This window comes from Mytilus californianus, unplaced genomic scaffold, assembly GCF_021869535.1.
Source record: "Mytilus californianus isolate M0D057914Y unplaced genomic scaffold, xbMytCali1.0.p SCAF_9, whole genome shotgun sequence".
Classification (NCBI taxonomy): domain Eukaryota; kingdom Metazoa; phylum Mollusca; class Bivalvia; order Mytilida; family Mytilidae; genus Mytilus; species Mytilus californianus.
This window is the reverse complement of record NW_026262745.1, coordinates 93,014,614-93,030,861: the sequence shown is the minus strand read 5'-3', so window position 1 is coordinate 93,030,861 and position 16,248 is coordinate 93,014,614. Positions and strand designations below refer to the sequence as shown.

General features: G+C 33.2%; 1 protein-coding gene across 1 annotated transcript in view; it reads right to left on the bottom strand.

Annotated features, from left to right (window-relative positions):
• Nucleotides 1-4,257: 4,257 nt before the first annotated feature.
• Nucleotides 4,258-16,248, bottom strand: part of LOC127714042 (uncharacterized) — a 29,993-nt gene continuing 18,002 nt past the window's right edge. Inside the window, exons 3-5 of the mRNA XM_052219989.1 lie at nt 13,210-13,345; nt 9,178-9,384; nt 4,258-5,362 (exon numbers count right to left, since the gene is read on the bottom strand). Coding sequence (XP_052075949.1) covers nt 5,141-5,362; nt 9,178-9,384; nt 13,210-13,345 — 565 coding nt within the window. The 3' untranslated portion in view covers nt 4,258-5,140. The remainder of the gene's footprint in view (nt 5,363-9,177; nt 9,385-13,209; nt 13,346-16,248) is intronic.

Sequence of the window (16,248 nt, the reverse complement as noted above, 5' to 3'; positions counted from 1 at the left end):
ATCTCATTTACTCTTATTTCAGTGGCAGCCCAAATTTCCCGACTTTCATTCCAATTGTTAATTGTTTCCTGCCTTGAAATTACATGGAATATTTGCCACTGGACATTAAGCAACTAACAATCAATTATTAAAAATGGTCGTTTATAAAAAGAATTATAAAGAAATTAAGGTTTCAACTCATTCAGGCAAAGTTGACCTTAGTGGATTTGGCTATTTTATAGGTCCTTTTCAGTCATATAGCTCTTCAAATGTTTCTGTTCTTATACATCTTTGGCTTTCAAATATTCGACTTTGAGCGTCCTGGATGAAAATCAATCCATAAAAGCGCTTCAGACGAATGAAATTCATACAGTGTAACATAACAAATAACATGTACCTCAAGTACAGAACAATTCAAAATACAACCACCCAAACTTAATGATCATTAATATATCTTACCAGCACAACTTTGGACAGGCTTTGTCTACTTAACATACAAATCAACTGTACCTCAAGTACAGACCAAATCAATCTAGATACAACCGAAACAAATAACAATAATGTCTTTTACCTTCAACTTTCAACAGGCTTTGTCTACTTGACGTATATATCAACTGTACCTCAAGTATAGACAAATTCAACCTAATTACAACCGAAACAAATAACATTTATGTCTTTACCTTCAACTTTCGACAGGCTTTGTCTACTAGAGATACACATCAACTGTATCTCAAGTACAGACCAATTCAATATAAACCACCCAAACCTAATGATCATTAATATATTTTACCAGCACAACTTTGGACAGGCTTTGTCATACAAATCAACTGTACCTCAAGTATAGACCACAAATAACAATAATGTCTTTTACCTTCAACTTTCGACAGGCTTTGTCTACTAGAGGTACACATCAACTGTACCTCAAGTACAGACCAATTGAATCTACAAACACCGATACCTAAAGAACAATAATGTGTTTTACCATTTTTTACTACATGTTAATTACATATAAATTTAACAGACAGACACTATCCCATTCAAAATATTCACCTATTTAAAATTATATTGCTATCTGGCATATAAACTGATATTTGAAGAAAAAAATGCACACTTAATTTTATTAAATATATACATAATTAAATTTTGTATAATGAATCAATTTTATACAACATAAATACACATTTATATACAATGTATTGTTTAAAGACAGAAATCACTGAAATTTGTAATTTAATTTGAATACAAGTAGATGAACAATATATCACATAAATGGAGAGGGTATAATAAGACCACTTTTGGCCAAATGAATTAGAATAATACAAAGTATTTTAAACCATTAAATAACGTCCTTCAGATATTTAAACATACAGAAATAAGAAGATGTGGTATTATTGCAAATGATCCAACAGGGACCAGATACAAAATGACATAGGTGTAAGCAGTTTGTCATCATAAAGCTTTCAACAATGAGCAAAACCCTTACTGCATAGCAAACTACAGGCCCAAGAACACAGTTATTTCTTAGTGCACTTCTTAGACAATAAATGGAAATTAAAAAAATCCAACCTGCACTTTTTTTATAATATTTTTACAGTGTGGTGTACTACTTTTGGGACAAATTATATCAATATTATAGAAAACTTCTTCAGCTCTAACTCAAAATATGGATAATTTTATGTTAAGGGGGTCTTGAATTCTTTTGACAGCTTCCGAAAATACTAATTTTTAACCTTTTTTAGCTGGACCAAAATCACTACTTTACTTTAAAATTATGACCCAAACTTTTTTTACAGTGTAGTTTCATCCCCCTACTTAATATTTCAGGCATAAAACATGAAGAAATAAATTTGGAAAGTGCATAAAAATAATGGAAAGTAACACACTGTCCACACTAGGGACTATATTTGTAGACACCAAAATCAAGTGACGATAACTGTGTTCCCGGACCTATAACAGTACACACGCTGAAGTGTCTTGCCTTCTTTACTGACCATTGATTTTATGTTGAAAGTCTAAAAAGATAAAGGTTTTACTACAATAGTATCACATAAACTTCACATTTTTCAAGATCTATGACAATGAGGTCAAGGTTAGATAAATCCTGTCAGACAGACATGTTCACCGTGCAATTATTCCATACACCAAATATTGTTGACATGTTGCTTAATATGGTAATTTGAACAGATCAAAATACAAAAACTTAACATTACTGTGTGTTTGTTTATTCTACATTGGATAGAGGTCCAGGGGGAGGGTTGACATCTCACAAAACATGTTTAACCCCGCCGCATTTTTGCGCCTGTCCCAAGTCAGGAGCATCTGGCCTTTGTTAGTCTTGTATGTTTTTTAATTTAAGTTCATTTATATGTTTTGGAGTTTAGTGTGACGTCTATTTTCATCGAACTAGTACACATTTTGCTTAGGGGCCAGCTGAAGCCCGCCTCCGGGTGCGGGATTTTCTCGCGGAGTTGAAGACCCATTGGTGGCCGTCATCTGTTTTCTGCTGTTTGCTCGGGTTGTTGTCTCTTTGACACATTCCCCATTTCCATTCTCAATTTTATTGACCAAATGAACTATAAAAAATGAGGTCAAGGTCCGATGATACCAGCTAAAATGACCTGTGCACCTTACAATCATTCCATACACCAAATATAGTTGACATATTGCTTAAATTACTTCAAAACAGACCAAAACACTTGACATTGACCAATGAACCAAGAAAATAAGGTCAAGGTCAGGTGAAAGCTGCCAGACTGACATGTACCCTTAAAATCATTCCATGCACCACATATACTTGACCTAATCATGTAACTTTAACCTTGATCACTGATCCATGAAATGAAATCAAGGTCAGGTGAACCCTGTCTGACAAACATGTAGACCTTGCAAGGAACCCATACAACAAATATAGTTATCCTAGTACTCATATAATGAGTGAGAAATTCAATAACAAATAAATGAGGAATGTGTCCATGGGACACAGATGATGCCCCCGCTTGCATATAACGTTATAAAGGGACACAACTCAAGAAGGGTAAAAGTGACGCTGCCCAAATTTGTACTTGATCTGAGTTTTGTGGTAAAAAAAAAGTTTTATTTTTATTCAACCAATTGTCAAGGACAATGAACATATGACAGACAGAAACTTCTTAACATATGGAATCTTCATACAAGGTATGATGTATCCAGGTCTTCTACCTTCAGATATAAAAAGCTTTATACAAATAGTTTACGACGCAGTTGCATTGTTATCCCTATGTCTTGCATGCTGTGACTTTTGTTGCAGGCGAGACAAAAAAGTAACTGACATGATAAAACATAACAAAAATTCAAACAAGACAACGAACAGCCTAACTCATGTGTAAAACAACAGAAAAAACAAAAATTGATATACAGTAACAAACAATAACCACTGAAGTACAGGCTAATGACTTTGGACAAGCACATACAAAAATAAATAATATGTACATAACATGAACTGATAAATTTAATATTTTTATGCAATATTAGTGCCCTTAAATGGATTTTATCATATTATGTCTTAGTAAAAACTCATCATAGATACAGATAAAACTCATCCTGAAACATGCACATCAATAATCTAATTTGTTCATACTTTTTAAATCATAACAAAATATCTTCCAAATATAATGAATAACTTTATAATTTACAAAATACTCACAAAACAATTATAGGCCAAGCAGTGTGTATTCTAAATCAACAGAAAAAACATATACAAATTATCTGCTATTGACAATAATTTACCCGTAGCCTTTCTTAAAATTATGTATTGTAATGATTAACAAATCCATTTGTACATGTTTACTATCAAAACATGTGCATAATCTGGATAACAAATATGTATTTAATAAATAAATGTGTATATGAACCTTCTAGAATAATAAAAATCTACTAATAAGGTTAAGGTAAAATGCTTTTAAAATCAACAAAAATTATTTAATATGGTCAAAATGCAATAACATAACATTAAGGGTTCCATTTTTACTGCACCAGATATGCATTAACTAATGTCTCTTTAGTGATGCAATCTAATCTAACAAAAAATGTGTTCAAAGCAAAACACAAGTAGTTGCAATTTGTTCACCAAATAAAAACAGAATATTTTGAAACTTTTAAAACAACACCAATTTTATCTCTAACCAATTTAATATGCAAAATAATTAAGTGTTGCATTAAGATTTATGCTGTATTGATATGCACAACGTACTCCTACAGACAAGATTCTTCCTTATTTCACATATAAAATATGGTTGGATGGAGGAGGGATGGAAAGAAGATAAATCTTGTTATTCTAGACATTTTTGCCCTGCTTTTATTTTCAAGAAATTAGACAATTACTTACAATTTATTCGAAACCTGATTAAAAGGAAGGATAGGTGCAAATACTTTGTCAAAAAGGCTGTATGTACAACTGATGAACTTAAAAAATTTATATAAGTTGATGTGAAACAATTAAAAAATTAATTAATGCTAAAATCAAGTGAATTTCAGCTTACATTAATTTCTTTTGTGAAGACCATTTACAATTACAATTTCATATGAAAGCTAATTTCATATCAGATTTAAATAACTCAAATTGGTAAAACATGGTGGATAAATAAATAAATATTTACATATATAAACAAATACTGTTTAGGGAGCAAGATAAAATTCATACATGTCTGATGTTGCTCTTTTTCCTGTCAAAAATAATACAAAAATTCATCAAAATATCAAAATCAACATAAAAAAAATTAGGGTTAGTCAGGAAACCCTAAGCCTTAAACAACAAATATATTTATTGCCCTAAGCTATAAGCTTTATTTCAACAAAGGTTTTAATAAATAATAGCTGAAAGTATGATTTTAGTTTACTCACAAAAGGACACCTTACTCTAAGAATGGTTTTACTGCTAGATGGGAAAAGTCAATGGATTGCAATATTTCTATACCCAAGTCAACCCTAAATGTTATCAATCACTCTATATATGTGCATTGATGAACATAGAAGCAGGTTAAAAGCAACAAATTAATACGAATCATATCTTGCAAATATGGTATTTGAAAATATCAATTGAAACTGGCCCTGTTTATAGAAACTGAGCTACTTATACAAAAATATAAAAGCAATCAAAACAAACTTAAAATATGGTAGATACTGCTTAGTCTACATTCTCTATCTGCTGTTCTTTTCTGCTGATGCAACATGGAGAAAACTGAACAAATCCAAGTGTAAGTAATGGTGTTATTAATTCTTTTCTATCTGCAGCCTTTAAGTAATTATATGGTCTGCTATAGTACACAACAGGACTGTTAACACACTGGTTCCCGGTCATTATTTCTTCAAACTGTACAGTGTTACATTGGAAATAGGAAAATGTTACCTGCATAAAAAAAAATCAAAATGAATGGCAACTTCAATTTACAAATCTGAAATAAATCATAAACATCTTAACTGAACAAAATTGCAGATACCTCAATTTGTTCATGCTTCATATTATACAGTAGTTTAAGTTAAAAATAAAAGTAAATTAGATAATCAAACTTAACCAAAAAAGTTTTTGAAACAAAAGAAATTACTAAATAGATTCATCTAAAAAAAGTTTCTCCTTGTTATGCAAACCTTGATCCTAAATTTAATTGTTGATTGATGCTTTAGGGGAATTTTCAAATAGAGGTATATCATTTTTCGAGACAAAAATTGGTGTCATTCTCATTGGAAAAAATACATTTCCTGTATTTAAATATACATGTTCAAAAAAATTGTACGGTTAAATAATAATATAATTGGGAATAAACAAATACATTTCTTGCAGAAAATGCTCTAGTTAGAGTTAAGTCATTTTGCTAACTGTTTAACGCAAATTATACCGGTAATTGTAATTTCAATAAATGACTTCATGCAGATTTTATTTTTCCTCTTTTCTTTGAAAAAACAGACGTCTTATAAATCCTTAAATATTCACCTTTGACACATAATAAACAGAATGATTTCATATAGTGTAGATCAAACGTAATTATAGGTAAATTACTGTAAACCAACTAATTGTTGCGAGCGATCTATTTTCCCGGATAGAAAAATAACGCGAATATAAATCGTTAGAAAACTTGTAAAACTTTGATCTTATCTTATTTTAATACATGAAGTAAATTTGAAAATCGCGAAATTTAAACAGCCGCAAAGTGGTCTAAAAAGTTTACTTAAGTGTTGTTGTCATTTTAGTGGTATTTAATTTTTGACAACCCTTCATACCATCTGGTATCAACTCAAGGGAACTCTACCAGCACAAAACATAGGAGGCATTGGTTCAGCAGCTCTTTATTTATTTTCGATATTCTGAACCCCTGCATTCCTGGATCCGCTTATACCACACAGCGCCGACCCCATGGCCATCTCTACACTGAGCAAGAACGAAGAATTCCAAGAAGCCAAAAATCAACTGATACCATCAATTACTGCCGAAAAACCACCAAACAAAAGGAAAATTGTATGAAGAACAAACAGAGGATAAAATTGAGAATGGAAATGGGGAATGTGTCAAAGAGACAACAACCCGAGCAAATAGCAAAAAACAGCCAAAGGCAACCAATGACATTGGTTACTTTTTGTCATCTTACACATATATTGACTTTGGTTACCTCTGGTCATCTTACACAGATATTGACGATGGTAACATCTGGTCACCTTACGTCAATATTGATTTTGGTTACCTCTGGTCACTTTGCACATATATTAAATATGGTTACCTTTTAACTTCATAGTACTATTTTACTTCACCATGAAAACCAATTATACCATGCATTTTTCGATATATAAAATTGAGAATGGAAATGGGGAATGTGTCAAAGAGACAACAACCCGAGCAAATAGCAAAAAACAGCCAAAGGCCACCAATGGGTTTTCAACTCAGCGAGAAAATCCCGCACCAAGAGAAGGGCTTCAGCTGGCCCCTTAACAAAAATGTGTACTAGTTCAGTGAAAATGGACGTCATACTAAACTCAAAAACATATAATTGAACTAAAATTAAAAATCATACAAGACTAACAAAGGCCAGAGGATCCTGACTTGGGACAGGCACAAAAATGCGGTGGGGTTAAACATGTTTTATGAGATAACATACTTACAACAGGGCTGCAAATAAATCAAGATGTATATGTACCATCGTTCCGTGCCATCAGAAAATTGAATGTAAAATTGTTTACGTGTGAAACCATACAAAGGATCTTTCAGGAGCAAATGGAGATGACACAAAAAAGCCAAGATAGATTTCCAGGAGTATTTAGAACCTACCGAAATTGAACTTTAAAGAATTAAGATGCAAACAACATAAATCCATCCCAACATGATTTCCAGTTAAACCTACATTGCAAGAAATTTTGCAACGGTGAACTACTTAACGGCATTCCAGACATGATTGGAAGTAGTACCTCTGGCCACTTACTATCAGAACAGTTTACAACATTTTTTTTAAGATAAAGAAGATTACAACAATAATAGATTAACTCTGAATTTAGTAACTTAATTTGCATTGTACTATTTTTGATTCATTTTCTGTTCAACATTACATAATTACATATAGTATCCTATAGCAACGTCAACAATAGACAATTATGACATCACATACTAGATACCATTTTTTTGTACTTCAGGGGTTCTAATTTTTTATACTTTGTCCTGAAGACGCCGATCTAATTGGTGAAACATGTCGACCAATAAAAGATGCAGTTTTCTTAAGTGTTGCTATTCTGTACATGTACAAAATGTCAAACAACTAACATGCTATTCAGGTCAAGAATTGCATGTACAGTTGTGTAATGAATTGTGTAAGAAAATGTCTGTTCAATGAAGCAATACAAGGGTATGGTATTAGCTGTGGTCAATTCAGACTAAAATTGAACTGTGCAGGATGTATAAATTCATGGAAATTTAGTCATGTTTAGTCAAAATGGGGACATTAAATCTGATGACTCATGGAAAGATGTTTCTGCTCTCTTTGCGTTTTAAGAACCCTTGCTACAACTTTTTGGGGGTCTACAGGTGGCCTGTTGCAAGGCAAAATTTCTGTCCCTATCCAATTTACCCTAGATTTCCAGAGGCATTTAAAATCCCTCACCCAAATTCATTCTGGTCAACCCCCTATTACAGGACCTACTGATTGTATTAATTGTAAATTTGTCTTGTCCTCAACATGCATGAAATATTTGGCACTGGATGTAAAGCAATCAACAATCAATCAATCAAGCTTTGTCATTAGATAATAAACAAGCATTCTGTGAGTATTGCATGGCAATACATAGTCCCCTACCGGTTACAAATTCATTGCATTGGAACAAAATTCTAACTTGATCTATAACTTGTCATGGTGTAAACTATATAACAAATATCAAGTCAATCTCTTCAAGCAGGATGAAAAAAAGTGTTGAAAACTCATTATTTAAGTGAATTTTCTAAGTCCAAGGACCAAAACTCTGCACAAAATCATCAGACCGGAACAAAATTCAAACTTGATCTGTTACTTGTTTTGATAAAACAATACGTCAAATATCAAGTCAATATCTTCAAGCATGCCGGAAAAAAGTGCGGAAAACTGATTATTTGAGTGAATTTTCTAAGTCCAAGGACCATAACTCTGCACAAAATCATCAGACGGGAACAAAATTCAAACTTGAACTGTAACTTGTCATGATAAAACTACATACCAGTTATCAAATCAATATCTTCAAGAATGACAAAAAAAAAGTGTGAAAAACTGATTATTTTAGTGAATTTTCTGAGTCAAAGGACCATAACTCTGCACAAAATCATCAGACCGGAACAAAATTCCAAATTGATCTGTTACTTGTCATGATTAAACAATACACCAAATATTAAATCAATATCTTCAAGCATGAAGAAATAAATTGCTTTGCCGAGCGCAGCTGGATACGACCGCAGAGGTCCAACCCTGAACAGTTGGGGCAAAAATTGACACAATATTCGCTCTTAATACAGGTCTGAATTTGGATTGTAATTAAATATTTGACAAATCTTTTGCGGTCGTATAAAAAGGTGTGGAACACTGATTTGCTGGACTGACGGATTGACAGACAGATAGACAGACAGACAAGCAGACAGAAAGACAGACAGACGGACGGAGTGCACACCTAAAGTCCCCTTCGACTTCGTCGGTAGGGGACTAATAAAAGATCAATGCTTACATGTGTCTTCTGTACAATGATACCTAATAGACCATTCTTCTGTGATAAAGGGTAATGCAATAATAGCTCTCCTCCATGCTGACCCTGTAATCTATCATCAAGGTGCCATATAACTTGCTCTTTACCTATTACTTTCTTTTTCCCTGACCTTGTACTATACTGTAAGGAAATAACCAAGTCTTCCTTTGCTTTAAATTCTTTCTTAACCTAGAAAAACAATCAAATAAAAAGGTTGTTTTAAGATTGTGTTCCTCAGCTGTGATCCCTTACCTCTTACACATGAAGCATACAGCAAGAAAAATTTCAATATTCAGTCTTCATGATATATTTTGTAGCTACAGACCAGATGCTGCTTTTTCAAAAAATTTGCATAGATTATAATGGCCTGTTGAAGAGGTTCTTCAAGCATGGGCTAGTTGTGAAGAGAATACTTGAAGAAAATGTTCTACATGTTATAAATTGTAATCAATCTAGAATGCCCAAGTAAACAAGTGTAGCGTCACAAAGACTTTACACTATAATACATGAAATATGTTACGTTCCCGCTGTATTTACAACAAGCTGGTTTGTGTCTAACCCCATATCCATAGGGGGTCACCACGTGACGGCGTCAAACCAATCACAATGTCATAATTTACCCGCGGTGCAATAAATATTTATTACATGGATTTAAATTTATGTTCTCTGGTGAGGACAATTTCAAATTTCAAACTTTAGTCATGTTTTGGTTAAGAACTGTCATATTACTATATCAATTCATTAAACTACTCTTACAAATAGTTGAATGGGTCATTATGCTAAGCATACTCGCAATGTAAAGTAGTGGAAACAGAAAGAAGGTTTTTGAGAGATCCAAAGGTGCTCACATATAACAATTAGTCACTTTCAAGCTGCTGACCAAATTTGAAGTCATTCTGCTCAGCAGTTCATGAGACATGGCTAACAATAATATTTATTTTTGATGAATGAGTGACAGGAAGGACAAAGTAAGTGCAAGATAGTCCCCATTCCTAGTGCGGGTGTGAGTTCCCAAATGAATAGTTACATATATTTCATGTAACGTTATGTAAGTTTATGTGCTACAATCGTTTTCAGATCACACAAAAATAAATACTATGCACTAAGGTAAGGAACTAGAGGCTCTCAAGAGCCTGTGTCGCTCACCTGTATTTACTGATGCTTTGGAAATCATGTAAAATAAGGTTAAAATCATAATTAATAGTATTAGATATTAGATATTATAATGATATCTAAGATAATAACAAAAAACTGCAAAATTTTTGTAAAATTACTAACTCAGGGGCAGCAACCCAACAACGGGTTGTCGGATTCGTCTGAAAATTTCAGGGCAGATAAATCTAAATCTGATGAACTTTTTTGCCACCAGTCAGATTTGCTCTAAATGCTTTAGTTTCAGAGATATAAACCAAAAACTGCATTTTACCCCAATGTTCTATTTTTAACCAAGTCGGCCATGATGGTTAGAAGGCGGGGTCATCGGACAAATTTTTCAAAGTAGATACCCTAATAATGATTATGGCCAAGTATGGTTATATTTGTCTCAGTAGTTTCAGAGAAGAAGATTTTTGTAAAAGATTACAAAAATTTACAAAAAATTGTTAAAAATTGACTATTAAGGGCAATAACTCCTAAAGGGGTCGACTGACAATTTTGGTCATGACAACTTATTTGTAGATCTTACTTTGCTGAACATTATTGCTGTTTACAGTTTATCTCTATCTATAATAATATTCAAGATAATAACCAAAAACTGCAAAATTTCCTTAAAATTACCAATTCAGGGGCAGCAACCCAACAACCTGTTGTCAGATTTGTCTGAAAATTTCAGAGCATATAGATCTTGACCTGATAATCAGTTTTACCCTATGTCAGATTTACTCTAAATGCTTTGGTTTCAGAGATATAAGCCAAAATCTACATTTTACCCCTATGTTCTATTTTTAGCCATGGCGGCCATCTTGGTTGGTTGGTGGGGTCATCGGACACATTTTTTAAACTAGATACCCTAACAATGATTGTGGCCAAGTGGTTTCAGAGGAGAAGATTTTTGTAAAAAGCTAACGACGACGGAGACGACGCCGACGACGACAACGACGGACGACGGACGCCAAGTGATGAGAAAAGCTCACTTGGCCCTTCGGGCCAGGTGAGCTAAAAACAGCAAAATTACCTTAAAATTACCAATTCAGGGGCAGCAACCCAACAACGGGTTGTCAGATTCATCTGAAAATTTCAGGGCAGATAGATCTTGACCTGATAAACAATTTTACTTCATGTCAGATTTGCTTTAAATGCTTTGGTTTTTGAGTTAAAAGCCAAAAACTGAATTTTACCCCTATGTTCTATTTTTAGCCGTGGCGGCCATCTTGGTTGGTTGACCAGGTCACGCCACACATTTTTAAAACAAGATAACCAAATGATGATTGTGGCCAAGTTTGGTTTAATTTGGCCACGTAGTTTCAGAGGAGAAGATTTTTGTAAAAGATTACTAAGATTTACGAAAAATTGTTAAAAATTGACTATAAAGGGCAATAACTCCTAAAGGGGTCAACTGACCATTTCAGTCATGTTGACTTATTTGTTAATCTTACTTTGCTGAACATTATTGCTGTTTACAGTTTATCTCTATCTATAATAATATTCAAGATAATAACCAAAAACAGCAAAATTTCCTTAAAATTACCAATTCAGGGGCAGCAACCCAACAACAGGTTGTTCGATTCATCTGAAAATTTCAGGGCAGATAGATCTTGACCTAATAAACAATTTTACTTCATGTCAGATTTGCTCTAAATGCTTTGGTTTTTGAGTTATAAGCCAAAAACTGCATTTTACCCCTATGTTTTATTTTTAGCTGTGGCCGCCATCTTGGTTGGTTGGCCGGGTCACGCCACACATTTTTTAAACTAGATACCCCAATGATGATTGTGGCCAAGTTTGGTTTAGTTTGGCCCAGCTGTTTCAGAGGAGAAGATTTTTGTAAAAGATAACTAAGATTTACGAAAAATGGTTAAAAATTGACTATAAATAGCAATTACTCCTAAAGGGGTCAACTGACCATTTCGGTTATATTGACTTATTTGTAAATCTTACTTTGCTGAACATTATTGCTGTTTACAGTTTATCTCTATCTATAATAATATTCAAGATAATAACCAAAAACAGCAAAATTTCCTTAAAATTACCAATTCAGGGGCAGCAACCCAATAACGGGTTGTCCGATTCATCTGAAAATTTCAGGGCAGATAGATCTTGACCTGATGAACAATTTTACCCTTTGTCAGATTTGCTCTTAATGCTTTGGTTTTTGAGTTATAAGCTAAAAACTGCATTTTACCCCTATGTTCTATTTTTAGCCGTGGCAGCCATCTTGGTTGGTTGACCGGGTCACGCCACACATTTTTAAAACTAGATACCCCAATGATGATTGTGGCCAAGTTTGGTTAAATTTGGCCCAGTAGTTTCAGAGGAGAAGATTTTTGTAAAAGTTTACGGACGACGGACGCAGGACGACGGACGACGGACGCAAAGTGATGAGAAAAGCTCACTTGACCTTTCAGGTCAGGTGAGCTAAAAATGCAGTTCTTTTAATAAAAGGTGCAAGGGGAAAAATAACCCTACGTAAATCATTCAAGAAATAAAAGAAGAATGTGTCCATGGTTAACAGTTGCCCCCAATTGTAAATTAACGGCAAATTTAGCATTTTCTTCCATTCATAAAAGGACATAACTCAAGAAAGGTGAAAGAGACGCTACCCAAATTCAAACTTGATCTGTGTTTGATGGCATTGTGTGTAACTTTGAAAACATTTGTTCAGGCAAATTAAAGTTGGAGGGAGGAAACAGCAAATTCAGCAATTTACCCGTTTTTAAAGCTTAAGGGAGAACTTGAGAACAGTAAAGTGACGGCACCCTAATTTGATCTTGATCTGTGTTTGAGGGAAACAGCAAATTCAGCCATTTTCAAGCATATTGCAATGAGTTCCATTGCAGTTCTATAGTTAACATATACCTCACAAACTGCTAATATCTTTAAATTAGAATGATGTATGTCTGAATTGGTAATATCTGGAAAGACAATATCAGGTATAGATGAAACAGCTTTATCTCCTATATCAACCTGTGCTTTACCAATAACAGGAACACTCCTATAAAATATTAAAATTTCTTTACACATCAAAAAGATGGTATAAAAAATCAGATATTACATGTGTATCAGGATTCTTTCAAAATCTTAAAATATTTAAAATCGAGATTTGATCTTTGAACTGTGTCCCTACTCACATAATGCAGTTCCTTCAATTTATAAATAAATTTTTTTTTTTTTTTTTATTTCTTTTTCATGCAGAGCTAGGTCACAGATTTACAGGTACATGAACATGCATTGGTGTTTTTCTGACAATCCATTTTAAGGAGTTAGTATCTTCCAAAGTCATCAGTAAGCAGTTTCTAATCTAGTGAAATAAAAAATTCGTAAGGGTTCCGCGGAACCCAGTGTCTCGCCTACTTTTGGTGTTAATCGCAGGCTCAACAAAAATGAGGAAAAAAATTAATAAAAATATTCCTCTCTATACTATCTTTTGATTGTAAGAAGCTTCTGTCCAAGTTTGGTAAAAATCCAGGATAATTTATGAATCTAATAAATGTTTTAAAAACTTAAACTGCAGAATGTATGTACTGTTGACTGGAAGAAAAACTAAGTCCATTTATAAGTAAAATACAGAAAAAATGGAACAAAATTTTATCAAAATTTTCTTCTAGATACTATCTTTTGATTGTAAGAAGCTTCTGTCCAAGTTTGGTAAAAATCCAGGATAATTTATGAATCTAATAAATGTTTTAAAAACTTAAACTGCAGAGTGAATGTAATGTTAACTGGCAGAAAAACTAAGTCCATTTATAAGTAAAATACGGAAAAAGTGGAATTTTTTTTTTACAAAATTTACTTTGGATACTATCTTATGATCATAAACAAGCTTCTTTCCAAGTTTGGTAGAAATCCAGGATAGTTTAAGAAAGTTATTAAAATTTCAAAAACTTTAACCACAGAGTGAATGTAATGTTTCCTGGCAGAAAAACTAAGTCCACTTATAAGTAAAATACGGAAAAAATGGAATTTTTTTTTTACAAAATTTACTTTTGAATATAATCTTATGATCATAAACAAGCTTCTGTCCAAGTTTGGTAGAAATCCAGGATAGTTTAAGAAAGTTATTAAAATTTCAAAAACTTTAACCACAGAGTGAATATTTGTGGACGCCGCCGCCGACGACGACGACGCCGACGGAATGTAGGATCGCTATGTCTCGCTTTTTCGACAAAAGTCGAAGGCTCGACAAAAACACTATCATGGTACATTTTTTTTCATATTCCTTATTCATCAAAACCTCAAAATTTTACAGCAGCAAATAAAACGTAGTATTTCGGAATGCATGTACCAGTATCACACTGCTTAACTGATCCTTATCATTTTGTTTGAGGTCTGACTCTGTGGGATATGATCATGCACCACTGCTGTCATATAGCACAAGGAAGGAATTTCTGCATTTTTCTTTCTACTTCCTCACTTCTTAAATGATATGGCCTGTTAATTGGTTCAATTTTATAAATATTATTGAAATAACTCAACAAAATTAATTATAAGGAACATTTCCCCATGTTTATACCTTATATTTTAGGTTTGAACAGATTGTTTTTTTACTTCCCTTTTGCAGTCCTCGATGGGATTTGAATGTTACAGGCAATAAAACTGATAATACTAAAGACAAGAGTACACACCCTGAAATGTCTCGCCTGCTTTACTGACCACTGATTTTATGTTAAAATTCTTAAAGATAAAGGTTGTATCACATGAGGTCAATGTTAGATAAGTCCTGTCAGACAGACATGTACACCTAACAATTATTTCATACACCAAATATAGTTGACCTATAGCTATTGCTTATGGTAATTGAAAAACAGACCAAAACACCATGGATTTTTCTAGCATTCCACAGGGTCCGGTATTCGACCCATTCCCAATGGCAATTATCCTACATTTTTCCCAATTTTGGGAGTAAAATTCCCAAACGATCGCAAAATTTATTTTCATCTTTATTATTCATGATAGCGATGTTCATTTTGTTCAACCGCTAGCTTCATGCCAAAAATTGCCAACAAGTAATGAGTAAATCCGAGTAAAATGGTATCTGACTGACAAATACAACACTGAATAAAATGCTTTGCTGGGGCGCAGCTTGATACGACCGCAGAGGTCGAACCCTGAACAGTTGGGGCAAGTATGGACACAACATTCAAGCTTGATACAGCTCTGAATTTGGATTGTTATTAAATATTTGACACAGCATAGGTTTCTGACACAGAAAGAATGTGGTCTAAGAACTTGAATTTTTTTAATTTACCTATTATGGTCCAATGTCCAAAATCAAAATACATGGTTAGATTCAGCATATCAAAGAACCCCATATATTCAATTTTTGTTAAAATCAAACAAAGTTTAATTTTGGACCCCAATTTGGACCAACTTGAAAACTGGGCCCATAATCAAAAATCTAAATACATGTTTAGATTCAGCATATCAAAGAACCCCATATATTCAATTTTTGTTTAAATCAAACAAAGTTTTAATACTGGTCCCTATCTTAGACCAACTTGAAAACTGGGCCCATAATCAAAAATCTAAACACATGTTTAGATTCAGCATATCAAAGAACCCCAAGAATTCAATTTTTGTTAAAATCAAACTAAGTTTAATTTTGAACCCTTTGGACCTTAATGTAGACCAATTTAAAAAACAGGACCCAAAATTAAAAATCTAAATACACGGTTAGATTTGGAATATCAAAGAACCCCAATAATTCAATTTTAGATGAAATCAAACAAAGTTTAATTTTGGACCCTTTTGACCTCAATATGAACCAATTTGATAACGGGGTCCACAAATAAAAAATCTAAATACATGGTTAGATTCAGCATATCAAAGAACCCCATATATTCAATTTTTGTTGAAATCAAACAAAGTTTAATTTTGGACCCCAATTTGGACCAACTT